Here is a 27,759-nt window from a genome sequence, read left to right on the forward strand (position 1 = left end):
ATGCTAATGAATGGTTCAAGACAAGTTCCTAAAACCCTTGCTGGTCAATCAAGAGATGATATGCGAAGATATAGACGTTGGTATTGCTTCTGATCATTGAGAAAGAAACGTTGTAAACATTGCTGTTAGGAGAAAATACATATATAACCCCTCTGGATTGGGTGTGGATTAGGTAGGCACACGGACACGGACTGTTAGGAGGGTGCGTCCTGCAGTCGTGAACTTGTCCTGAACCATTCATCCTTTTACCGTCCAGAGCCCCGTTGGGTTGGAATTATCACCGACTGAGCGACCTTCGGATCCCTTCCAATCTTGTACAGCCCTGAAGAGTCATAGGCAGACTGTGCCATACACGACGAAACACGTGTCGGCTGGTTCTTCATGTGTCTGAACATTAAAGACACCTCACACCAAGGACAAACCTGTTGTTATTATTCTTAATTAACACTACTGCGAATGTATTTTCCATGCCTTTGTCTCCCTTACTGCATTTGATTTATGTTTGAATTTCATTTAACCCATTTTAGAGTGTGCATGGGCTTTCTGTTTTTGCATTTCTGTCTAAGCTCCACAGGGTTGGGGCATTGATCCCTATGATGGACGTTGTTTCTGTCTGTGGTCCATTGGGTGGAGACACTGACCCCTGGGGTGGGGGTCCTTTCTGTCTGAGCTCCACAGGGTGGAGGCCAAGGTAGCTAGTGTGGGGGTTGGGTCTGTCTGAGGTCCACAGAGTGGAGGCACTGAACATTAGAGTGGGGGTTCTTTCTGTCTGAGATCTAGAGGGTGGAGGCACTGACCCCTAAGATGGGGGCTGTTTCAGTCTGAGCTCCACAGGATGGAGGCAATAAACCCTGGGGTGAGGGTTCTTTCTGTTTGAGATTCACACTGTGGAGGTCTTGGGGTGGGCATTATTCTGTCTGTGGTCCACAAGGTGGAGGCCATGACCCTTGGGGTGGGGGTTGTTTCTGTCTTAGGTCCACAGGGTGGAGGCCATGACACCTAGGGTGGGGGTTGTTTCTGTCTGAGGTCCACAGGGTGGAGGCCATGATAGCTAGTGTGGGGGTTGGGTCTTTCTGAGGTCCACATGGTGGAGGCCCTGGTTTATGTAATGGGGCTCTTTTCAGAGCACATGTCAAAGGTAGACGTGGGTAAACAGTGTCTGCCCACTTTTTTCACAGGGTGCATGCAGACTACCTTACCCAGAGGTTGGGCCTCACAGAAATAGGTGAAACTTGTCCAGGTGTTATTTTCACCCACTGGAACATATTCAGCAGCGCCTGCACCTTGTTTGATATCGTTCTGAGCAGTAATGTTCAGGCTGTGTGTGAAGAGCGAGGGTGCAAACCCGAGGTGGGGGCGATGCCACGGGTAAGAGGGGGGAGGCCGCCCCCTTCTTGCTATGCCACTGGCTGGGAGAGGGCTTACAGATATAACAAAGGCCAAAGTTAAGAGGCCATCAGGTCTCCTTGTTTGGGAGTATTCTGGCAGGAAGCTATCGGGAGCCTCACACCTAGATGTAAGGGAGAGGAAACCAAGGCTCACAGTTTGTTATTACTTCACAGGTGCTTAAGAGAGCCATTGTTCAGACCCTGTATATAAGACATATACATGCACTGTACGAACGTCATATGTGTTGGTCTTTCCCAGTATTTACACAAATAACAATTCAAATCCCCCGTAGACAATGAGGGTTACAAGGTGCAGGAGCCTCATGTCCTTCATACCTCATTCTGCTGTAAGAGAAGTATTACAAGTAATAAACTGCAAGTAACAAAAGGATCTCTGAGTTAAAAGCAGTACCTCACTTACTACCCCTTTACATTGCATAATAAAAATCTGTCGATTGCATGTCACATCATGTGCTCTGCAGGAGACATATTAAACCTCTATGCTACTTCGATTCATAACTGGGACCAGACAAAACACAGATCTCTCCAGCACTGCATTTACCTCCAGAATTATCTTACCCTTATTATCTCAGATTTAGCCGGCACACAAAGATCTCTGCAGCAAGTGTCTTAACCACATAAGATATTTTAAAATCCAGACTTTGCAACCAATTCAGCAAAACAGCTTGGCTACCACGTCTCCTTGTTGCCAATTTCTTTGTGGCAGGGTTTTAAAAAATGAATGTATACGTTGAAGCCCAGATTTTGCATTGGAAGTGGGTCCCTTTTTTGGAACATCCCCGTAACAAAATCTAATCTGTTAAATATCGTAATGCGCTGAAGTGTATTCATGATACACCTGATAAACATATGTGAGGTCTTAAGATCTGATAACTCCTCTTGTGATGTCACTTCCTGTGAGCTCAAGGGCTATGATGCCACTTCCTGTGAAGCCTTGTGTGATGTCATGCTCTGTGTTATGTTATGTTATATTTAATTTATAAGGCGCAACAGCTACTCAAAAAGAGTTTACCCTTTTGAAGCCTATTGGTTAAAAAGCCATGTTGTTATGGATTTGCTAAATAGGGTACACATTGTTTCCTTGCGAATCGATATGGGAAGAAAGTTCCATAAGGAGCAACCAAGACAGGCAAAGGATCGACCGCCCATCGTGACAGTCTAGTTTTGGGCACAGAGAATTTCACTTGAGTGGATCAGCGAAGGAGACGAGGAGGTACATACGGACAAACCAGGGACTGCAGATACTGGGGGGCCACTCCAGTTCTGATTTGGAACATATAGCTCAGGGCTTTGACCTTAATTCGGTTCTCCACCCCGAGCCAATGAAGATCACACAGGTGGCCAGAGACAGAAAACGCTATATGAACCCTGCATATCGATCTGGCGGCAGAGTTCTGGCCCATTTGCAATTTACAGTTCACCTCCTTGCTAGTTCCCAGATAGAGAATGTGGCCGTAGTCCAGTCAAGAGGTGACAAGAGCCTGGACCACCGTTCTCTGGGTATGATACGGCAGCATCGAAATAATCTTTTTAAGCCATTTCAAGATGGTGAAACACGTAGCAGCCACCTGTACTGCTTGATGTTGCATAGTTAATGAGTCATCGATGATGGAGCCTAGGTTACAAACTTGGCGGGAGGGCTGAGGAAGGGCACCCATCTCACTAGGCCAATGCTGGGGAACCCAAAGATCTTTAGTGTTCCCCAAAATCAAGACCTCGGTCTTCTCTCCATTGAGCTTTAGACAGTTTGCGTGCATCCACGAGGCAATTTTACCCAGGCCCATCTGAAGGGGGGGAAGTCCCAGCCACCCTCTCCATTGAAAGAGAAAAAATAATTTGGGTGTCGTCCGCGTAAGAGAACAAGGACAGCCCAGCTTCCTCTGCAACATCAGCCAAAGGTCTGACGTATCGGTTAGATAATAGGGGCTACGAATGGAGCCTTGGGGTACCCCATAAGGTGAAGAATGGGTATTGGAACTGGCCGTTGGAGAGAAGACCTGGAAGGTCTGATTAGCGAGGAAAGAAATTAGCCAATTGAGAGCCGGCCCACTGACGCCCAATGATCTGAAGGCTTTCACTAACATGGTGTGCGACACCGTGTCGAAGGCTGCACTTAAATCAAGCAATATGAGGCCACCGTGTATCCAGAAGCTAGGTGGCGACGCAGTCTTTCCGTGACTCCAAGGAAGGAGTTAGGAATGTTGATTGGAAGGAGTTATGGATGTCGCTTGGAAGGAGTTAGGGATGTCGCTTGGAAGGAGTTAGGAATGTTGATTGGAAGGAGTTATGGATGTCGCTTGGAAGGAGTTAGGGATGTCACTTGATAGAAGTTAGGGCTGTAACTTGGAAGGAACTAGGGATGTCGCTTGGAAAGAGTTAGGGATGTCGCTTGGAAGGAGTTAGGGATGTCACTTGGAAGGAGTTAGGGATGTCGCTTGGAAAGAGTTAGGGATGTCGCTTGGAAGGACTTAGGGATGCCGCTTGGAAGGACTTAGGGATGTCACTTAGAAAGAGTTAGGGATGTGCTTGGAAGGAGTTAGGGATGTCGCTTGGAAGGAGTTAGGGATGTCGCTTGGAAGGAGTCAGGGATGTCACTTGGAAGGACTTAGGGATGCGCTTGGAAGGACTTAGGGATGCGCTTGGAAGGACTTAGGGATGCGCTTGGAAGGACTTAGGGATGTCGCTTGGAAGAAGACAGGGATGTCGCTTGGAAGGAGTTAGGGATGCGCTTGGAAGGTGTTAGGGATGCTCTTGGAAGGTAAAAGTCACATGGATTCTATTGTAGTGACACAAGGAGAGGCCTCTCGTTCTCAGATCAGATGATGTCAGCAGGGTGGGTGTAAACGTGTGCATGGTCTGAAGAAGCATATGTTACAGTTCATACTCACTGCTGCTTTCTCAATGGATTCACTTCTTCTGAAGCGGTCTCTCATCTCCTCCTCATGCTCCCTTTGCTGCTGTTCCTATCTCCAAAGAGAGAGTAATGAGATGCACGTCACCCAAGATGGATACCTTAGACCTAGGTATGCTCAGGTGAGACACCTGTCTAAGCACATTCCACCCCGGGCACCCCCAGACTCCTCTGTCATCCCACCCAGTGCACCCCCAGACTCTTCTAACAGGCCTGATAAAGGTCACCCTCTCTCCCCAATGTATCCATTCTCCACCAATCAGCTCATCCCCATGACGTCACGCCTGCTGGATGCATCATTGATCAAAGGTGTTTTGTTGACGCCCTCTCTGACACTCGGTGTACTCTGTATTTTCATCATCAGTAAACATGTTGGAGACCACCACCTAATGGCAGTATTAGAAGTGGTGACCCGCACAACCCTGCGCACGCTGCTGAGCGGCCATTACCCGAATCTCACCACAGCCATCAAGGATGAAGTAACAGCCCTGGCATAACCGTGAACCTTTATATATCACACTTCCGAAAAGTTCACATACTAATTAAGCAGCCCCCATTTGACTTGGAAAATCCACACCCGACAGGCAATTTCCTCCCAAACCTCCAACACTGACGTCGCAAACGTCAGGTCCTCTACTAAATTGAATCAATCTTACCTCAACAACCAATAATGAATAGTTTCCTACCTGTCGGTGTAGTTTTGCAACTTGAAGACTTTCTGGATTCACTATGCTGTACATTATTTTGCGGACTAGTGGTTGGGTATGGAATCGAAGTCTCTTTTCTCTCTTTTTTTTTTTCGCGGCCCAGGTGGGCGTCGCCGTCCCACCATTTGGTGTCTACCCGTGACGTTGGCATGCTTCCTCCGGAAGCTCCCACCTTTGGGCACCATCTTCGGATTTTTTTTTCTCTCTTGTCTTTGTGCCATCTTTGTTTATCCTTTACCATTTTTCCTAAAGTATTTTTTTTCCCTCCCTCCTATCTCATCTTTCTGGCGGAGGAAGGTGAGTTCGCTAGTGAATCCAGAAAGTCTTCAAGCTCACTATGCTGTGCATAGACTTTGTAGCGGTTTGTTATGTTTGTGGCAGCTGGGTGGAAGATGAGCGTTGGTTGAATATATGTTGAAGCACTTTTTGTCCTACTTGTGCTTCCCTGTTCATCTGTATATCCACGTAGTAGTGCTTAGTGAACGCGTGTACTGAAGCACATGTTGTCGCCAGGCAAATGTCTTGGATGGGTGTGTTAGCCAGGAAGGGTATTGTTGCTCCCTTTTTCCTGGTAGAGTGGGCTTGTGCCGCTACTTGTAGTTCTTGGCCTGCCTGCTTGTGGCAGAATTGTATGGTTTGTGCGATCCATCGTGCAATGGTGTCTTTTGTTACTGGTCTACCCAGGAAACTACTTGCGAAGGACACAAAGAGCTGCTTTGTTTTCCTGTGCTCCTTGGTTCTGTCAATGTAATGCATCACTGCCCTTCTAGCCTCCAGCGTGCAGCGCCCTCTCTGCGCTTGTGGCCGGTTATAAGAAGAAACTTGGTATCTGTATTGTTTGGCCTATGTGGAACTTCGACACCACCTTTGGCATAAAGTGTGGGTCAGTTCTCATTACCACCCTGTCATTGTGAGTTTGAATGTAGGGTTCTTGTAGTGTTACCCTGCGTAGCGAGGTGATTGACACCAGAAATGCTGTCTTCATTGTGAGCATTTGTAGTGAGGCTTTATGGATAGATTCAAAAGGCGCTTTCATAAGCTCTGTTAGAACTACATTAAGGTTCCATGCCGGTGGTGGCATCCTCTTCAATCATTCAATCAATCACAGCATTTCTAAAGCGCGCTACATACCCGAGAGGGTCTCAAGGTGCTTGGGGGGGAGGGGGCGCTACTGATCGAAGAGCCAGGTCTTGAGGAGTCTTCTGAAGGCTAGCAGGTCCTCATTCTGTCATAGGCTGGTAGGGAGAGCGTTCCAGGTCTTTGCGGCGAGGTAGGAGAAGGATCTGCCACCGGCGGTGGTTTTCCGGATACGGGGGACTGTGGCGAGGGTGAGGTTGGCTGAGCGGAGGCTTCGGGTGGGGGTGTGGAAGCTGACACGGTTGTTGAGGTATGTAGGTCCGGTGTTGTGTAGTGCTTTGTGTGCGTGGATGAGGAGCTTGAAGGTGATCCTCTTGTTGAAGGGGAACCAGTGCAGGCCTCTCAGGTAGGGTGTGATGTGGCTGCGTCGGGGGAAGTCGAGGATCAGTCTTGCCGAGGCGTTCTGAATTTGTTGTAGTCATCTCAGGAGCTTGGTAGTTGTTCCTGAGTAGAGGGTGTTCCCGTAGTCGAGTCTGCTGGTGATGAGGGCATGGGTGACGGTTTTTCTCGTGTCGGGAGGGATCCATTTGAAGATCCTGCTGAGCATTCGGGGGGTGTTGAAGCAGGACGCAGAGACGGCATTGACTTGCTTTGTCATGGAGAGGGCGGAATCGAGGATGACCCCCAGGTTGCGTGCGTGATCGGTGGTTCCGGTGCTGTGCCTAGCGATGTGGGCCACCAAGAGTCGTCCCAGGCTGATGGGGTGGGTCCGAGAATGAGGACCTACGTCTTGTCTGAATTCAGCTTCAGCCTGCTGTCCTTCATCTAGTCGGCTACGGCCTTCATTCCTCTGTGGAGGTTGGCTTTGGCGGTGTGGGGGTCTTCGGTGAGGGATATGATCCGCTGGGTGTCGTCGGCGTAGGAGATGATGTTGAGGTTATGTTGTCATGCGACGTGGGTGAACGGTGCCATGTAGATATTGAACAGCGTCGGGCTGAGGGAGGATCCCTGTGGGGTGCCGCAGATGATCTCGGTGGTTCTTGAGCGCAAGGGAGGGAGGCGGACGCTCTCGGTTCTGCCGGAGAGGAAGGATGTGGTCCAGGCCAGGGCCTTCTCTTGGATTCCTGCGTCATGGAGGCATGCTGATAGGGTGCGGTGGCAGACCGTGTCAAAGGCTGCTGATAGGCCCAGGAGGATGAGGGCGGCGGTTACTCCTTTATCCATCAGGATCCTGATGTCGTCAGTGGCGGCGATGAGGGCGGTCTTGGTGCTGCGGTTGCTGCGGAAACCAGATTGGGTGGGGTCCAGGATGTTGTTGTCTTTGAGGTAGCGGGTCAGCTGTCTGTTGACGATCTTCTCTGTCACTTTTGCCGGGAACGGGAGCAGGGAGATTGGCCGAAAGTTCTTGAGATCCTTGGGGTCTGCCTTGGGCTTCTTCAGAAGGGCGTTGATCTCGGCGTGCTTCCAGCTTTCTGGGAAGGTAGCTGTCTCGAAGGAACTGTTGATTGTTTTCCGGAGGTGGGGCGCGATGGTTGTGCTGGCTTTGCTTGACGACGTGGTGAGGGCAGGGGTCAGATGGGGATCCGGAGTGGATGGAGTTCATGGTTTTGATAGTGTCCTCGTCTCTGACGTTGGACCAGGCGGTCAGGCGACTGGTGCGGGTGGTTGTCGCAGTGGTGGTGGACTCGGTGGTGGGTGCGGTGGTGTCAGAGTTGAAGCTGTCGTGGATGTCGGTGATCTTGCGGTGAAAGAAGGTGGCCAGGGAGTCGCACAGGTCTTGTGATGGTGGGATGTCGTTGGTGTTGGAGCTGGGATTGCAGAGTTCTTTCACGATGCTCTTGATCGGGGCAATTCACTTTGCCCCCTCCAGGAATCTTTTTACCACCTGGGATGTAAATAAGCTTTTCCCAGTCTCTCCTCTTGTATAGGCTACTATCGCAGCTAGGTGTACTTTCAGCAAACTACTGCTTAGGTTTCTTTTTAACAAGTGTGTTAAGTACTTTAGCACTGGTGATTCCCTGGTGATTGACTTGTGGAGCTTCTTCCTGATGCACCATTGTGTGAATCGTTTCCATTTTGCCACATAGCACCTCCATGTGGTGGGTCTCCTTGCCTCCCGCAGCACCCGCAGCATGCTCTCTGGGAGTTTTAGGTGTGCAAACTCCAAGTCTTCAGGAGCCAAGCTGCTAAGCAGAGACTCTCTGGTCCTGGGTGCAGCACCTCTTCGTTCTGCATGGAAAGCAAGTCTCTTCTTCTTGCGAACTTGTGTGGTGACCCCTGCGCCATCTCCACTATTTGTGAGAACCAGGACTTCCTGGCCCACTGTGGTTCCACCAGTATCAGCGTCATGTTGCTGGTTCTGCATTTGCTGAGCACTCGGTGTATCAATAGTATCGGGGGAAAAGCGGAGGCAAATGTCTTCGACCAGCTTATCCGTAGGGCATTCCCCTGAGATTGCTCCCCTGGTTGTCTGGATGCGAAGTATTGTCATTTTGCATTCCGGTGTGTTGCAAACAGGTCTATCTTTGGGACCCCCCACTTCTTAAATAGCTTTTGCGTTTCCTGTGGATTGAGCTCCCACTCGTGGGATGCTGATGTCTGTCTGCTGAGCCTGTCTGCTTCCACATTGTCTTTTCCTGGTAGGTGTACTGCCAGGATGTCTATTTGTAGTCAGATGACCCATTTCCATATTTCCTGCGCTAGGTTTGATAGCGCTACTGATTGTGTTCCTCCCTGTTTGTTGATGTAGAACATCGTTGTGGTGCTGTCGGTTTGTATCAACACTCTCTGCCTGTACAGTTGTCTCTGGAAGGCTTTTAGGGCAAGGAACACGGTCTTTAGTTCTAGGTAGTTGATGTGCTTGATCGCATCTGCTGGGGTCCACAGACCCCTCACCTTGAGTTGGTTCATGTGCGCTCCCCATCCCATCTGGGATGCGTCTGTGGTGATGGTCACTGTTGGAGTTGGTGGAGTAAATGGCTTTCACCTGATTATGTTTTGTTTGTTCCACCACGCTATCTCCTCTTGCACATGGTGCGTTACAACCACTAGATCTTCCCAACTCCCTGTTGGTTGTGACCATTGTTGTTGTAGCCATCCCTGGAATGGTCTCACGTGTAGTCGTATATTGGGGACCAGGTGTATGCAGGACGCCTTCATCCCCATGATCTTGCTCGCTGTCCTCACTGTCAGAGCTCGCCCCTTCTGGTATTGACGTGTCTCCTTCAGCAGGGCCAGTGTTCTCTTCTCGCTGGGGAACACCCTGCTCTGAATGGTGTTGATCTGAGTGCCCAGGAAGATCTTCACCTGTTCTGATTCCATTGAGGATTTTCCCCAGTGTATTGAAAATCCCAGTTCCCTCAACGTTTGAGTGACCCGCTATACATGTAATTGGCATTGTTTGTTGGAACCTGCCTTTACTAGCCAGTTATCGAGGTAGGTATATACATGAATTCCTTTCCTCAGTAGGTGCCAGCTGCGAAGCATTTTGTGAATACCCTTGGAGCGGATTTTAGTCCGAAGGTCAGGGCTGTGAACTGGTAGTGCGCCTTGTTGATGGCAAATCTCAGTAGATGTTTTGAGTTGTTTGTTCATGGGAATGTGTAGGTAGGCGTCCTTGAGATCTATAGAGGACATAAAATCCCCGTCCCTTATATGAGGAATTACCTTCTGTAGTGACGTCATTTAAAATTTTTGAGTCTTTATGTATTGCTTTAAGAACCGTAGGTCCAGGATTGGTCTTAATGTTTCGTTCACTTTTGGTACGAGGAAGTAGTTGGAGTACACTCCCTTGTTTCTTTCTTTGAACGGCACTGCCTCTATTGCCTCCTTGCTGAGGAGTTCTTGTGCTTCCTGCAGGAGGAGCGTGAGTTCTTTTGCTGGTCGACCTTTGCGTTTTGGCCTCCTGTTTGGTGGTTTCCTTTCTACTTCTATACAGTACCCGAACTGTATGATGTTTAGTATCCGTTTGTCTGTTGTTATTTTCTACCACTCCTGGAAGTAGTAATTTAGTTGCCTCCTACCGGTGTTATGTGATCGCTCATCTCTTTTTCGTGTGCGTCTAATTTCTTTTTGAGTCTTTTGGTGTGCCGGACCTGGCAGGTGTTATGTGGGTGGGAAAATTCGGTGCAGCGAAGTCACTTGGAGGTGGGTTGCTGGCCCACTCTTCTTGTTTGTCCCCGTCCATTAGGTCACCCCCGAAAGGACTGGCCCCTAGGTTGGTACTGCCAGGTTTCCTGTTGCTGCCCTTCCTGTGTTTGGTTGTTGCCCCGATAGGTCTGCTGGAAGGTGTGGTGGGACGTTCCCGGCTGGTTTCCTACTCTGCTGTTCGGTCTCTTTGAGGGGGTGCCCCTTCTCCTACCTCTGAACTGCAGTGCACCCATGTACCTTGCAGTTTCGTTCTCTTTTTTGAGCTGCGTCAGTTTCTCATCTTCTGGAGCACCGAACAGCATTTCCCCATTGAAGGGTGTGTTTAAAATATTATTCTGGACTTCCGGCTTGAAGCCTGAGATCCTCAGCCATGCATGCCTCCTCTCTGGATGACTCCAATCATCATGAGCCTGTGGGATGTGTCTGCCGAATCTAGGGCCGATTTCAGGCGGGAGTTGGCCATGTTCTTGCCTTCCTCCACTAGGTGTGTTGCCCTCTGCTGATATTTTTCCGTGAGATGTTTGAGCAGCTGACCAACCTCCTCCCAATGTTGGTAAGTATGTCTGTTTAATAGGGCATTGGAGTTCGCAATGCGCCAGTGAATTGCTGCATTCTTCTCTATTTTCCTTCCTGTGAGCCTATCCTCGTCTGGGGGTGGCCCAGAGTTTGTGGGAATGTTGGCTCTCTTTCTGGCTGTTGCAGTGATGACTGAATCAGCTGGTACGGAACCCTTGATATATACAGGGTCCTTGGAGGAATGTTTATATTTTTTTCTCAGTTCTAGGGGTGACAGACCTGCAGGTTGATGGCTCCTTGAAGGCTTCCCTGCCCTGGTCCAGGACACTAGGAAGCATAGGCAGGAATTGGCTCCTGGTTTGAGTGGAGAGCAGGGTTTCTAAGAGGAAGCACGCTTTTGGTTTTTCTTCCTCTAATTTTACCCCATATGTTGCTGAAGCATGTCGTCTGGCGGCGAAGGACTCGAGGGATATAATTCTACGGCCTCTTCCGGGCTTTCGGTGTCGAGTTTCTGCCAAACCAGGTCCTGCACCACCGAGGATGCTGACCCCACGCTCGTTTGATGGTCTTCCTCGCCTACTCCTCTGTAGTAATATAGGCCCTCCTCGTCCTGCTCTTCTGCAGGTTCCGGAGTTTACGGCGGATCTTCGGCGTTGAACTCCTCCTCGACTTCTGCTTCGATAATCGTCAACGCCTTCTAAGAGATGGTGCATCTTTTCATCCGTTCGTTGAAATCTTTCTTTCTCTGGAGGATAGTGTCCATTTCAGCCTCGAGCCTCCTTTTTTTCCTCTCCATTTCTGCCGCTTGGTCGGTGTCGAGAGTATCGGCGTTTCTCTTCGATGTCATCGATGTTGACGTCAAAGTCGCCTTCGGCTTTTTTCTTCGGCGCTGAGCGTGCCTTTTCGGGGGCGTGCTTCGACGACCTAGGTTTCTCTTGCCCTTTCGCCGGCTGGGTGTCCTTTTCGAAGGATTCGCTGGGCTGTTTGTCCATGGACGCAGCTGTGGCCGTTGAGTGCTTCGACGCCAGTGCTCCTTTCGAGGACTTTGGCTCTGTTTTTCGAGAGTCTGTCGGGGTTTTAGGGGTCAACGTCTCTCTTACATCCTTTGACGACTTCTTATCGGTCTCTACGACCGTGTAGTCCTCTGGTCCGTCGGCGATGTTGTCCTCTTCTCCACTGGAGAGGCCCAAGTCCCTGAGCGACGGAGGTTGCCCTTGGCCCTGCATGGTGTAGTTTGCTATCCTCTGTCTTTCCCTTACTCTGAGGGTCTTCGGGATGAATGCCAAGCAGGCATTGCAATCCTTGCTTTCGTGGTCGATAGGCAGGCAGAGGTTGCAAACCAGGTGCTGGTCCTTCTGAGCGTACTTGTGGTGGCAATTACGGCAGAATTTAAAAGGTGTTTTGTCCATTCCTGCGCTCAGGGGGGCCCCTGCATGCGCATTCTCCGTTGGACGTCGACGTTTCTGGTCTTCTTCTCCTTCTTTGTCATCCCGGTTCTTTGTACTTGATTGTATGATGAAAACTCCAACTTTTCGGTGGTCTTCTGTCTTGATTGTCTCTTCTTCTTTCAAAAATTCTGAAACCTCTCGGTGACGATCCAGACCCAATGGCGGGAAAAAGAATCTGAAGATGGCGCCCAAAGGTGGGAGCTTCCTGAGGAAGCACGCCGACCTTACGGGAAGACACCAAATGGTGGGACCTCGACGCCCACCTGGGCCATGAAAAAAAAAGAAAAGAGATTATGATTCCGGCTCCCAACCACTAGACCACGTAATAATGTAATAATGCACAGCATAGTGAATCCAGAAAGATTAACGCTGCAAAACCTGTATTTATGCAGCTACACTAATACCTCACCAACAAAGGAGTTTTATCATCAAATCCACAACTGTCCCCACCCACCAGCTCACCACCGCACTCTCATGTAATCCAGAGCTGAGCTCCTGCTCTCCACCCGCTGATTGACAGCCGATGGTCATGTGATCCAGACCAGGGCCCGCCCTCCAGAAACAAACCACAAACGGTGACCTCTAGTCCAGAGTTAAGGCCCTGTCCTCCACCAACTCAACATCCTCTGGACTCTAATGCAGGGTTAAGGCCCTGTCCTCCACCAACTCAACATCCTCTGGACTCTAATGCAGGGTTAAGGCCCTGTCCTCCACCAACTCAACATCCTCTGGACTCTAATGCAGGGTTAAGGCCCTGTCCTCCACCAACTCAACATCCTCCGGACTCTAATGCAGGGTTAAGGCCCTGTCCTCCACCAACTCAACATCCTCTGGACTCTAATGCAGGGCTAAGGCCCTGTCCTCCACCAACTCAACATCCTCCGGACTCTAATGCAGGGTTAAGGTCCTGCCCTCCACCAACTCAACATCCTCTGGACTCTAATGCAGGGTTAAGGTCCTGTCCTCCACCAACTCACCCCCAATCCACAGGCCTCTAATGCAGGGCTCCAACCCCCTACCGAGCTCTACTGAAGCAATCCACTCCCACTCCCAGCCCAGCACCCTTCACTCACCCATCTGGACTTCTCTTTCTTCCTCTCCTCCGCCTGCAGCCTGGCTTGTTCCTTTCTGCAGGGAGGACAGAAGGGGGTCTTGTTACCAAGGGAAGTAAATAATGCTGCCCCCTCCTTCCCCCAGCCGGGCCTGTCCTTCCACTGGAGGACTCGGATCGTTGCGGGGTCCTGTGTGTTTGAGGGGCTCACAGAGCCTTGCACTGCATGACGGGCAGGACACAACAGACACCGGCTCTGGTCTTGAATAGCGCTGCTTCTTTCTCTGCGCGCCTCGAAGCGCACAAATAAAGGAGAAGCGAGAATGAATCAAAGACCCAGCAGACAAGGCGCAGGAAGGATGAAGGGTCCCTCGGGCAGTGGGGCAGCAGTAAGGGAGTGGGAGGGGGCGGCGCAGAGACCTGTTACTTTCTGCAGTGACGCGTGGGGCGCAGAGACATTCGGCGGCTCTTATTCTGTGGGGTATTTTGTGATTTCAGAAGAAATTAAAAACTTCCATTTACCAGTGTTTTTTCAGTGACATCCTGGGCTTTTCCAGACGCTTACTGAGATAACTCACTGAACATCCCTCAGGCTGACTGTAGTCGGTCTCTGCAGGCAGTAGGCAGGACAAATGGCCTTCAGCCAGACACTGTGTGCACCACCCTTACCTGTGGTACCTCCAGGACATGGCTCCCACCCAGTGTGCATGCACCCACCCCTGTGGTATGTACAGGACATGGCCTGCACCCAGAGCCTGTGTGATTTCCCCATACCTGTGTTACCTACAGGACATAGCTTGTACTCAGAGCCTGCGTGCATCCCCCTTACCTGTGGTACCTACAGGACATAGCCTGTACTCAGAGCCTGTGTGCATCCCCCCTTTGCCTGCAGTACCTACAAGACATAGCCCCCACCCAGAGCCAGTGTGCATCCCCCATACTCGTGGTACCTCCAGGACATGGCTCCCACCCAGTGTGCATCCACCCAACCCTGTGGTACTTACAGGACATGGCCTGCACCCAGAGCCTGTGTGCATCCCCCTTACCTGCAGTACCTATAGGGCATGGGCCGCACCCAGACCCTGTGTGCATCCCCCTTACCTGTAGTACCTACAGGACATGGGCCGCCCCCAGAGCCTGTGTGCATCCCCCTTACCTGCAGTACCTATAGGACATGGGCTGCATCCAGACCCTGTGAGCATCCCCCTTACCTGTAGTACCTACAGGACATGGGCCGCCCCCAGAGCCTGTGTGCATCCCCTTACCTGTGGTACCTACAGGACATGGGGCGCACCCAGAGCCTGTGTGCATCTCCTTACCTGTAGTACCTATAGGACATGGGCCGCCCCCAGAGCCTGTGTGCATCCCCCTTACCTGCAGTACCTATAGGATATGGGCCGCACCCAGACCCTGTGTGCATCCCCCTTACCTGTAGTACCTACAGGACATGGGCCGCCCCCAGAGCCTGTGTGCATCCCCTTACCTGTGGTACCTACAGGACATGGGCCGCACCCAGAGCCTGTGTGCATCCCCTTACCTGTAGTACCTATAGGACATGGGCCGCCCCCAGAGCCTGTGTGCATCCCCCTTACCTGCAGTACCTATAGGACATGGGCCGCACCCAGACCCTGTGTGCATCTCCCTTACCTGTAGTACCTACAGGACATGGGCCGCCCCCAGAGCCTGTGTGCATCCCCCTTACCTGCAGTACCTATAGGACATGGGCGGGCCCCCAGAGCCTGTGTGCATCCCCTTACCTGTGGTACTTATGGGACATGGGCCGCACCCACAACCTGTGTGCATCCCCTTACCTGCAGTACCTATAGGACATGGCCCCCACCCAGAGCCTGTGTGCACACCCCTTACCTGTGGTACCTACAGGACATGCCCCCCACCCACATCCTGTGTGCATCCCCCTTACCTGTAGTACCTCTAGGACATGGCCTGCACAAAGAGTCTGTGTAATCTGGAGTTGAGGGGTGGGGGCGGAGGGGGAACAAGGCCTGAAACCACACCTCGTCTGCCCAAGTATGAGGAACATCTTCAAGTTGAACCATGAGTGTCCTCTGGCGAGAGGCCACGTTCATCTACGGTGAGAGGCCACGTTCATCTACGGTGAGAGGCCTCGTTCATCTACTGCGAGAAGCCTTGTTCATGGTGTGTTGCTCACCTCTGCTCCTCGATCATCTGCTCCTTCTCGCGAATCTTGCGATCTCTCTCCTCCGCTTCCCTCCTCTCCTGCTCCATCCTCTCGCGATCCCATCGCTTGCGCTCCTCCTGCAGCCTGCGGCGCTCTTCCTCCTTCCGCTCCTCTTCCTCCCTCTGGAGAACACAAAGAGAGATGTCAGAAGGGAGAAGCAGACAGTGTTTAATTTGAGGCAGTGGTTTTCGGTGCTCAACACCAGCACTTAATTGTGAACACTGGCGCTGCTGACAGTCTGCCACATGGTGGCGCTGTTTATCTAATATAGAGACAAACACAGCAACAGTTTGGGTTATTAATTCAATACACTTTAAAATGGTTATTGCCTGCCTTCCAGGTCAGTCCCACAGCTTTGGGGGCCTGGAATAGTTTGAAATGTCACACTTGCAGGGTTTCATGGTCGGTAGCAGTGGGTTCTGTCATAGGCGGCGCTGAGAGGAGAAGTGGCTACAGTGACATCCGGACGAGAGCCCTCAAACTTATTTTCTCACAAATTAAGCACTGGAAACAGCTCAAAGCTAGTGTGATGTGGTTTCTATAACCATTTATAGGATCTGCGGGCCCGATTCACAGAACTAACTTAAGACAAAATCCTAAACTTACTACTTTTGGTATTCACAGAAGTTAGGATTTTGTCTTAAGTTTGTCTTAAGACAGACTTAGGACAGACTTAAGACAAAATCCTAACTTAAGTCTGTCTTAAGTCTGTCTTAAGACAAACTTAAGACAAAATCCTAACTTCTGTGAATACCAAAAGTAGTAAGTTTAGGATTTTGTCTTAAGTTAGTTCTGTCAATCGGGCCCTGCACGTTTAGACAACATACACTATAGGATTGGTGTCAGACTGATTCCAGACCCCCCCTACCATGTATGTTGGCTTTTTGTACCAGCTAGCCCACAGTGCCACTAGAAACCCCTCTTACCAAGGAGAGAAGAGTTCTTGGCAACCATGGAACATGACAACTCTGTCCCATCAGAGATTGTGGAAACAGTGCAATACTTTTCGCTCAGTCACTCGTGCTCACTTTGTCTCAGAGAGATACACAGAAGAAACGATGGGGACGTTTTCAATACGTATTTATTGAACCAGGTTCATTCTGGTGTAAAATTGGTGTGCTGAAACAACCATTAGACAGTAACAGATATAAATGATTATTAGTACGAACAGAGTAGAAGGATAGTAGAGTTCTACCATCATGCTAAAACAACGAATACAGGCAAGGATATGAAATACATGACAGTAATAATGCGCACTCCTGACTCCTACGATGCGTCCCACACTAGATGTTCTTAAGTGTACCTAGCATGTATGTGGGTGTAAAGTCAAGAATCTCTCTCAGATAAAGTCAACCCTAGTACCTGAAGTGAGACACCGTGGGACCCCGTCTTGGTCTCGAGATGGGCACCCCACAAGGTATGTCAGACCACTGCGAGCTGGAGTATCTGCGTGCAGGAACCTCAGCGTCTCACCTCAGTGTGTCGGCATGGAAGTCCTTTTCTCCTCTGCCTATCTCAGCAAGAGATGATGTATATATACCCAAAGCGGTACTCCCTGGGGATATACCTTGCTTTGTCATGTTGGACCGGGGTGACGGAAGGAATGACCCTTATACATAGCTATTATGCAGGAGATGGTAGGCCCGCTGTCCTGTTTGGATTCCAAGAATCCTCATGCATAATGAATGAGGCTTAAGCTTTTCGAAGAAATCCCCATGTCATCTCTGGACATTACTGTAACTAGGTAAAAGGTCCGTACTAAGAACCGTTATATAGTGTAATGGTACAGAGAATATAGGTTAAAGGTTAGGCGCCTACCTTAGCCTGTATTGTGGTACCTATATGGAACATCACACCAGAGTTCACCCTCCCACGACTTCACTTCGTGATCTGGTGACCATCATTGTACAGGACACCAAGTGACCATAGCGGGCGTCCACCACTGACATCTGCTGTCCATGGTCGTGAGTGATAGAGCGGCCATCAGCCGCAGAACGCAAACCGTGGCCTTCGGTCAGACAATCATGCACTCTATGGCCTTCAGTTAACACAACCAGCAGTCACAGCTGCTCAAGGCCTTCCACTCTTCTGTCTGCCCCAAGCAGAACACGGCCGCTAAGGGAGCCAAGTCCAATGAAGGAGACAGAAATGAGGAAAACATCTTTAAAGGGCAGACAGAATTAAAAAGAGCTGTGGGGAAGAAAAATGGAAGAAAAAAAACAATGTGAGGAAAGAAAATGGAGAAGAAGGGAAAGGAAGACAGGGTCAAAGGTGGCAGGCGGACAATATGGAAGAAAGGAAACGTAAAAGGAAAGGTGTAGGGGATGTAGGGTGAAAAGAACACAGTAGGGAAGGGTGCAAGGCTGAGTGTAGGAAGGATGAAAGAATGGTTTGATTGTAGAGTGAAAGGATCAGTTGAAAGGATGGAAGGGTGTATTAATAGGCGGATTGCAGGATTAACAGAAAGAATGAATGAATAGAACAGTGAAAGGATGGATTATCGACGTGTGAATAAAATGATCAATAGATGTATTATGGAATGAATGGATGGATGGGTGAAAGGATCAAACAGTGAAAGGATGAATGGATGGATGGCTGAATTGATCGAACAGTGAAAGGATGAATAGATGGATGGGTGAAAGGATCGAACAGTGAAAGGATGAATGGATGGATGGGTGAAAGGATCGACCAGTGAAAGGATGAATGGATGGACGGGTGAAAGGATCTAAAGTTGAACAGATGAATGGATGGAACAGTAAAAGACGGATTATCAACGTGAGAATGAAATAATCAATAGATGTATGATGGCATGAATGGATGGATGGTTGAAAGGATCGAAAGGGGAAAGGCTGGATGGATGGGTGGGTGAAAGGATCAAACTGTGAAAGGATGAATGGATGGATGGGTGAAAGGATCGAACAGTGAAAGGATGAATGGATGGATGGGTGAAAGGATTGAAAGGTGAAAGGATGAATGGATGGATCGGTGAAAGGATTGAAAGGTGAAAGGATGAATGGATGGATGGGTGAAAGGATTGAAAGGTGAAAGGATGAATGGATGGATGGGTGAAAGGATCGAACAGTGAAAGGATGAATGGATGGATGGGGGAAAGGATCGACCAGTGAAAGGATGAATGGATGGACGGGTGAAAGGATCTAAAGTTGAAAAGATGAATGGATGGAACAGTGAAAAGACGGATTATCAACGTGAGAATGAAATAATCAATAGATGTATGATGGCATGAATGGATGGATGGTTGAAAGGATCGAAACGGGAAAGGCTGGATGGATGGGTGGGTGAAAGGATCAAACTGTGAAAGGATGAATGGATGGATGGGTGAAAGGATCGAACAGTGAAAGGATGAATGGATGGATGGGTGAAAGGATTGAAAGGTGAAAGGATGAATGGATGGATGGGTGAAAGGATTGAAAGGTGAAAGGATGAATGGATGGATGGGTGAAAGGATCGAATAGTGAAAGATGCATGGATAGAACAGTGAAAGGATGGATCATCGATGTGAGATTTAAATGATCAATAGATGTATGATGGCATGAATGGATGGATGGGTGAAAGGATTGAAAGGTGAAAGGATAAATGGATGGTTGGGTGAAAGGATCGAATGTTGAAAGGATGCATGGATAGAACAGTGAAAGGATGATCATCGACGTGAGAATTAAATGATCAATAGATGTATGATGGCATGAACGGAGGGTGGGTGAAAGGATTGAAAGGATGAATGGATGGATGGGTGAAAGGATCAAAAGGTGAAAGGATGAATGGATGGAACAGTGAAAAGAAGGATTATCAACGTGTGAATGAAATGATCAATAGATGTATGATGGCATGAATGGATGTTTAGGTGAAAGGATCCAAAGGTGAAAGGATGGATGGATGAGTGAACAGATCGAAAGGATGAATGGATGGATGGGTGAAAGGATCGAAAGGTGAAAGGATGCATGAATAGAACAGTGAAAGGATGGATTATCGATGTGAGAATGAAGTAACCGATAGCTGTATGATGGAATGAATGGAGGGATGAGTGAAATGATTGAAAGGATGAATGGAGGAATGGGTGAAAGGATCAAAAGGTGAAAGGAAGAAAAGATGATGGGTGAAAGGATCAAATGGTGAAAGGATGAAAAGATAATGGCTGAAAGGATCGAAAGGTGAACGGATGAATGGATGGAACAGTGAAAGGATGGATTATCAATGTGTGAACAAAATGATCAATAGATGTATGATGGCATGAATGGATGGATGGGTGAAAGGATCGAAAGGTGAAAGGATGAATGGATGGAACAGTGAAAGGATGGATTATCGACATGAGAATGAAATGATCAATAGATGTATGATGGCATGAATGGATGGATGGGTGAAAGAATCGAAAGGTGAAAAGATGGACGGATGGGTGAATGGATCGAAAGGATGAATGGGTGGATGGGTGGAAGGATTAAAGGGTGAAAGGATGAATGGATGGAACAGTGAAAGGATGGATTATCGACATGTGAATGAAATGATCAATAGATGTATGATTGTATAAAAAACAGGAGAAAACCCATAAACCTCGTTGGGATGGGTATAACGTGTAAGAAAAAACAATTCCCAACAGGTTTTATGTCAAGACAGTTTCAATGATGTATGCAATATGCATTACAAGGAAGGAGGAAACCAGGAGTCAGTTGATTATAGGCAGTATTATTCACCAAGGAACAAAAGGAATGGTCTTTCACATAACAATACAGTTAGAGCAGCACTGTACAGAACAGATCATGTGACAACCACGTGACACTTGGTGCAAGGTGCTATATGCAATTGACGAAAGTGAAGGTGCAAGTGTTAAAATAAACAGCGTGATCGACGCATTAGCCAAATTATTACATCCAATACTGGCTCCAAAGAAACAAGTTATAATCACTTGGAGCCAAATTATTTATGTAGGAGCACAGAACGTGATATGCGTCGTATAATTCAAGCTGTACAGTCGACGGCGTTTCGATCCCCCTTAGTCGGGATCGTCATCAGGACAGGGTTGTCGATGGAAACAGTGCTAGCAGCCTACCCGCCAGAAGAGCCCCAATTGCCTTCCGCTGTCCTGATTAACTCAGGCACAGCAAGTTTCGCGCGCTGATCATAGAAAGTCAACGATCAGTCATCGACTAATGAGCGACCAATCGGACTTCAGCTACCCCCGCCCTTGCGCCCGGGTAATTCTCACTGTTTCCATCGACAACCCTGTCCTGATGACGATCCCGACTAAGGGGGATCGAAACGCCGTCGACTGTACAGCTTGAATTATACGACGCATATCACGTTCTGTGCTCCTACATAAATAATTTGGTTCCAAGTGATTATAACTTGTTTCTTTGGAGCCAGTATTGGATGTAATAATTTGGCTAATGCGTCGATCACGCTGTTTATTTTAACACTTGCACCTTCACTTTCGTCAATTGCATATAGCACCTTGCACCAAGTGTCACGTGGTTGTCACATGATCTGTTCTGTACAGTGCTGCTCTAACTGTATTGTTATGTGAAAGACCATTCCTTTTGTTCCTTGGTGAATAATACTGCCTATAATCAACTGACTCCTGGTTTCCTCCTTCCTTGTAATGCATATTGCATACATCATTGAAACTGTCTTGACATAAAACCTGTTGGGAATTGTTTTTTCTTACACAATAGATGTATGATGGCATGAATCGATGGATGGTTGAAAGGATGAATGGATGGATGGGTGAAAGGATCGAAAGGTGAAAGGATGAATTGATGGAACAGTGCGAGGATGGATGAGGGATGTGTGATCAATCGATGTATGATGTCATGATTGATTGATGGGTGAAAGGATCGAAAGGATGAATGGATGGAACAGTGAAAAGATGGATGATCAACTTGTGAACGAAATGATCAATAGATGTATGAAGTCATGAATGGATAGATGGGTGAAAGGATCAAACGGGGAAAGCATGAATGGATGGATGGGTGAAAGGATCAAATGGTGAAAGCATGAATGGATGGATGGGTGAAAGGATCAAACGGTGAAAGCATGAATGGATGGATGGGTGAAAGGATCAAACGGTGAAAGCATGACTGGATGGATGGGTGAAAGGACGGATGATCGGATTGCGAACAAAGTGATCAATGGATGTATGATGTCATGATTGATTGATGGGTGCACGGGTGCATGGATAGAACAGTGAAAGGACGGATGATCGACGTCTGAAGTAAATGATAACTGGATGGATGGCTAAAAAGGGAAACAATGGATGGGTGAAAGGAAAGAAGGGAGGAGGAAACGCTGAAGGGAACCAATCGGGATGATGGGCTTACTTGTGTTGCTGAGTCAGTGTCATCAGTAGTTTAGATCAAAGTGAGGGCCTTTTAATTTTCTGCCTACACCCTTTCAGTAAAATGTGGCCTTCAGATAACATAACTACCAGCCATGTACAGAAACCTGTGGACTTAAGTTAACAGAACCACACACTGGAAACTGTGGCCCCCCAGTTTAATTCACCCAGCAGCCACACTGCAACCTGTGGCCTCCAGTTTAACACCTCCAGCAGACACACTGAATGAAATGAAATGAATGAAATGAAATGAAAAAGAATTTCTAAAGCGCATGGCTGCCCTTGAGCGTCCCAGCGCTACGTGTACACACAGACAGACCTCCTCTGAACCGCATCCCGAGATGTTAGTCATTCTGGGGGAAAAGGCAACCTGGGGCCTCCAGTTTAACACAAGCAGCAGCCGTGCACTGCAACCTGTGGCCTCCAGTTTAACACAAGCAGTAGCCACGCACTGCAACCTGTGGCCTCCAGTTTAATTCACCCAGCAGCCACACTGCAACCTGCGGCCTCCAGTTTAACACCCCTAGCAGCCACACTGCAACCTGAGGCCTCCAGTTTAACACCTCCAGCAGCCACACTCTGCAACCTGTGGCCTCCAGTTTAACACCTCCAGCAGCCACACACTGCAACCTGTGGCCTCCAGTTTAGCACCTCCAGCAGCCATACACTGCAACCCAGGGCCTCCAGTTTAACACCCCCAGCAGCCACACTGCAACCTGAGGCCTCCAGTTTAACACCTCCAGCAGCCACACTCTGCAACCTGTGGCCTCCAGTTTAACACCTCCAGCAGCCACACACTGCAACCTGTGGCCTCCAGTTTAGCACCTCCAGCAGCCACACACTGCAACCTGTGGCCTCCAGTTTAATTCACCCAGCAGCCACACTGCAACCTTTGGCCTCCAGTTTAACACCCTCAGCAGCCACACTGCAACCTGTGGCCTCCAGTTTAATTCACCCAGCAGCCACACTGTAACCTGTGGCCTCCAGTTTAACACCCCCAGCAGCCACACACTGCAACCCAGGGCCTCCAGTTTAATTCACCCAGCAGCCACACTACAACCTGTGGCCTCCGGTTTAATTCACCCCCAGCAGCCACATGGATCGCAAGAGCTGTGTGGCATGGAAGGAAATGCTGAATGTGCAGGGATTCCGCTGTTAAATGCCCCCATCAGGCTACCCCCACCTAGGGTTAGCACCTGCCATGAGGTCCCTCAGTAGATGAATTCTGGCACACCCACCTCTGAGGCAGGCCCTAAATGAGGGCCCGCGTGGCCCCAAAGACTCTCCTCTCCCTGAGGCATTGAGTTAAACACAGCTGGCTCCAGAGATGACATGTGAGCCTTTCAACACATCAAACACACTCACAGGAAGAGCGGATCTACCAGCAAATCGAACAAAACACCCTCACCCGCCCAGCCTTAAACACACAACTGCTCCTTTCACAGGCTGAGCAGCGAAGGCCTCAGGTGTGTCCCTAGCGCTGCAAGGCGTGGTCCAGGCAGGCAGGTGCACGTGTGCGGCGTGCACAACACACCAGCCTGGCACTCCTTGAAAAAGGGTTGAATGGCTGTGTTCAGGGCGAATGTGTGCGTTCTTGTGTGTGAGCACACGTGTGTGGGTGCACGTTTGTGTGTATGTGTGTGTGTGCAGGGTTTGTGTGAGTCCGTCTGTGTGCGTATGTACCTTTGTGTGTGTGTGCGGAGGATGCACTGGTGTGTGGGTGTCTATGTCAGAAATGTCAAAAGACCCGATTCAGGTGAGAGACTCCATATTCTTGAAGCAAAAAAGTGCATTATCTTCCTGTCTCCCACCTGAAATCGCCTCTGCTTCGATAGAAGAAAATGCTGGAAATATATTGTCTTGTTTTCTTTCAGTCTCACACTTTCCTGTTCTAAAATATTGGCTAGCATGGTGTGTGTGTATTGGTATAGGTATATGTGTGTGGTATGTGTGTATTGATCTATGTATGTGTGTGTGTGTGTAAATGCATGTGTGTATGTGTGTGTGTGTATTGGTATAAGTATGTATGTGTGGTATGTGTGTATTGGACTATAGATGTGTGTGTGTGCATGCATGCATGTACGTGTGTGTATTGGTATATGTATGTGTGTGTGTGGTATGTGTGTATTGGTCTATGTATGTGTGTGTGTGTGTAAATGCATGTGTATGTGTGTGTGTGTATTGGTATATGTATGTGTGTGGTATGTGTGTATTGGTCTATGTATGTGTATGTGCATGTATGCGTGTGTGTGTATTGATATATGTATGTGTTTGTGTGTATGTGTGTGTATGATAGGTGTCTGTGTACCTATGAATATATTATATTCCAGGTCACAGGGGAGGGCTCCAATAGGAGCAAGAGACCTCACACACCCGAGAGGTGTCATGCTCCTCATGGGGCCGGCGCTGCAAAGGCGACGGGCACCCACTAGGGGGCGATCTGCCAAAGATCTTTTCAATGGCGTCAGGTGAAGTGTGGGTGTGTGTGTTTTGTTGGGTAGTGGGGTGATGAGAGGTGGGTTAAAATAGGTGTAGTGATGCTAAGTGTCAATTTATTTATTGAAAAAAGCACACGACCCCAGATAAAAAAGTGGTGCTCAACTAAGAAATAATAATCTTTACGGAGCTAGATACAACAAACGGTAGTAAAGACCGAGGACCGAGAACTAATGCACAGACTTGCACCCGAGTACGATGGGCACAGGCGTGCTGTCAGAGAGTGGCTGAGACCCTCAGAAGGTGAGTTTTCGGCCATGGAAATATTGGCCTGTAACCGTGGCAGCGGGCGACTTGTAGTTCCGTGGTTACAGTACTTGGCCAGACCATAGACCTCTTTGTGGGATGTCCCCCCTGCAACAAGCATTCTTGGAGCATCTTCAGCATCCTTCATCCCTCGCATCAGGACCACTCCATAGGAATCCATTGCAAGGCGGATAAAGTGCCTGGCACTGCTGAAGGAGTGCCCTTCCGCTGAAGGTAACTGTTCTTAAGGCCCTTGCTGGTCGCCCTGACCGAGATGGTCGCCCCAAGCATTTCTAATCGACCACATTGACATTTATTTAAGTTTTCCTTGAAAACATTTCCAAGCGTCGAATTCATTGACTGTGCTTGATTTATCGTTGCTTATAACATCTATGCCTCCGAAATCCTCCAGTGGATCTTTTTCGTTCTAGTGTCTGAATTTCTATAAAAATACAGTCTATTTTTTATAAATTGGTGTCGATTTTCTTGAGAGTCACGTGGATTCCTTCTTCAATTGTTTTAATGCTGTTTAAATGCCTTACAGTTTTGCCTCTGTGTAAGCCTTGCTGCCCAGCACCACAGCTGCCCAGGGCTGAGCTGAGGGTTTTACTGATGAAACCTACTGGACTTAAAGGGGTTAGGATGTGCATTACACAGTGAGGTCACACAACCGCACCATATAATACTCCCCATTTACACACAGACACATACACATACAATTGCTTGAATCCAGTGGCAAAGTGAGCAAGGGACTCACGTCTGAGCATACCCTGCCAACGTATGGCGAACAAAGGAAATGAAAGGGTGGCGGAGTGAGCTAAAGAACGGTGATGGATTAAACCCAGATCAGTTGACTGGGGGTGAGTGTTTGTATTGTCAACGCTCCGTCCATCATCACCTTTGGTTTTTCCCGGTTTCCTAATAAAGCCACTTGGTCAGCGATGTAGATGTGAAGGTCCTGAAATGCCCTTCATTCTAAACACCCTCGGGATGGGACTTGCGCGGTGGCAGCAGCAGTGTCATGTTTTATTCAAATGATATGTCCCACAAGCAGCTGTTTTAAGCCCATAATTGGAGAACTTTGACTTGAACGTTTACAGCTTGATTTCTATAAAAGCTGCCAGGATGTGAAAATATTTGGACAAACTCACTTGTGCCAACTCTCCAGCTGCAGAGAACGCGCCGCTTATGGTCAGGAAAGAGAAAGGACGGCATCTGTAGGAGTTACTCCTTACCCCAAAATGTCACTTTTAACTCAGCTTCTCAGTACCGGTAAACACTGCTTTTTCTATATGCGGTGGGTACGAAATGCAGACCTCCTCCTTCTGGACAAAGGGTATCTTGGCACTAGAAGCTTCTAGTTGGGCCCTTGTAGCATGCTGTAAGCGGAACTGCCTGAGTTCTAGGTTCGTTAGTGCAAGTAAGGTACAGCTGCGTGCACATCACTCGCTTATTATGGGAGCACCACCAGGTCTCTGCCACAGAAAGAGACCTTTGATGGCTTCAGGGAGGGCAGCTAGACTCACCCAGGGCTCCATATCTGGCTTCTAAGTACTTACCATCATGAAGCCAAACAACCTGCAGAATTAAAACAAACACTGCCAAAGCCAATTGGCCTGATGTTGGCTTCCAATGGTTTGGCTTTGTCAAAGCTTGTTTGGAGTTGGCTTCCAGAGTTTTGGCTTTGTCAATGCTGGTTTTGTTTTGACATTGTTTTTGTTAAATGTTTCTTTTGGCGTGGCTGCCGGGCCATCACCTGTTTATAACAATCATTTATAATCCAATAGGTCTTGCATTACTGATAGTTTGAGGTATTGGCTTTGCAAATAATAATGCAACGCCAACAGCTCATGCTTTCAGTAATGCGAGATCTAGTGCATTGCAAATGTTTGCGTAGTGAGATTGGAACCAGCACTGTATGTCTAGATGTAGTACCGCAAGCAGCTCCTAGAGGTCCCTAATGAGCAAGCCACCAGAACTGCATGTCTCGGTGCAGTACCGCAAGCTGCTCCTAGAGGTCCCTAGTGAGCAAGGCGTCAGCACTACATGTCTTGAAGCAGTACCGCAAGCCGCTCCTAGAGGTCCCTAGTGAGCAAGGCACGAGCACTGCTTGTCTACGTGCAGTACCGCAAGCTGCTCCTAGAGGTCCCTAGTGAGCAAGGCACCGGCACTGCATGTCTCGGTGCAGTACCGCAAGATGCTCCTAGAGGTCCCTAAAGAGCAAGGCACCAGAACTGCATGTCTAGGTGCAGTACTGCAAGCTGCTCCTAGAGGTTCGTAGTAAGCAAGGCGCCAGCACTGCATGTCTCGATGCAGTACCGCAAGCTGCTCCTAGAGGTACCTAGTGAGCAAGGCACCAGCACTGCATGTCTAGGTGCAGTACCGCAAGCTGCTCCTAGAGGTACCTAGTGAGCAAGGCACCAGCACTGCATATCTCAGTGCAGTACCGCAAGCTGCCCCTAGAGGTCCCTAGTGAGACAGGAACCAGCATTGTATGTGTTGGACTTGGCCCTTCTGGCAGGTTCACCCCTAAACTTTGTGCTTTTAATGGTGACCTGGTGAGGGTGATTTTTGATTTCTGCGCACTTTCACTGTATCCCAGTGGAAAGTGCGTGCGCACTTTGAGTGTGTGTGGTGACATTGGCTGCCCTCCCATAGGAATGAATGGGGAATGTATGTGTCACTGGTAGTTCCTAATGCGTGGGGTGCGCAGGCCCGAGTTTGGTATGTGCGAACTCATGGGATTGAATGCTGCGCAATGATGTGTGCGGCGTGTATGTGTCTAGTGTGGAAGTGCCACTTCTAGACATGGGTGTGCGGGTGCAGTGAGTGTGCTGGTGTGTGATTGGCTGGAGCTCGCTGGTGAACCTGGCTCCAGGAGTCTGCATGGGTCTGCCCCGGTGGTGAGTGTTGAGATTAGCATGAGTGATGTAAGGGAGGGGTGCACCTGGGAACTGAATAGGGCTGGGCTTTCCCCACACAATGCTCGCTCCGTCCCCTGTGGTGCATCTAATGTCCCTAGCCTGGCCAGTGAAAGGAAAGGGTGGTTGAGCACATCACAGTGCTCCAAAACCAGTTGCGACTGGTTTTTCCCCCACCCTGCACCCTGAGACAAAGGGATTTAATGTATAAAAAGGGGCTGTGTCCCCTTGCAAAGGGTTCTCTTCCAGGATCCTATCTGAGGGGCGCTGCTGCTGCTGGGCGCC

The 27,759-nt window shown here is 48.9% G+C and overlaps 1 protein-coding gene across 1 annotated transcript in view; it reads right to left on the minus strand.

Moving 5' to 3' along the window:
• The window catches only part of LOC147725699 (uncharacterized), a 483,091-nt gene that overhangs the window by 43,592 nt on the left and 411,740 nt on the right, over positions 1-27,759 (minus strand). Inside the window, exons 7-9 of the mRNA XM_086964378.1 lie at positions 15,439-15,590; positions 13,291-13,345; positions 4,298-4,372 (exon numbers count right to left, since the gene is read on the minus strand). Coding sequence (XP_086820504.1) covers positions 4,298-4,372; positions 13,291-13,345; positions 15,439-15,590 — 282 coding nt within the window. The remainder of the gene's footprint in view (positions 1-4,297; positions 4,373-13,290; positions 13,346-15,438; positions 15,591-27,759) is intronic.

This window comes from Lissotriton vulgaris, chromosome 3_2 (assembly GCF_964263255.1).
Source record: "Lissotriton vulgaris chromosome 3_2, aLisVul1.2, whole genome shotgun sequence".
In the NCBI taxonomy this organism is placed as follows: Eukaryota; Metazoa; Chordata; class Amphibia; order Caudata; family Salamandridae; genus Lissotriton; species Lissotriton vulgaris.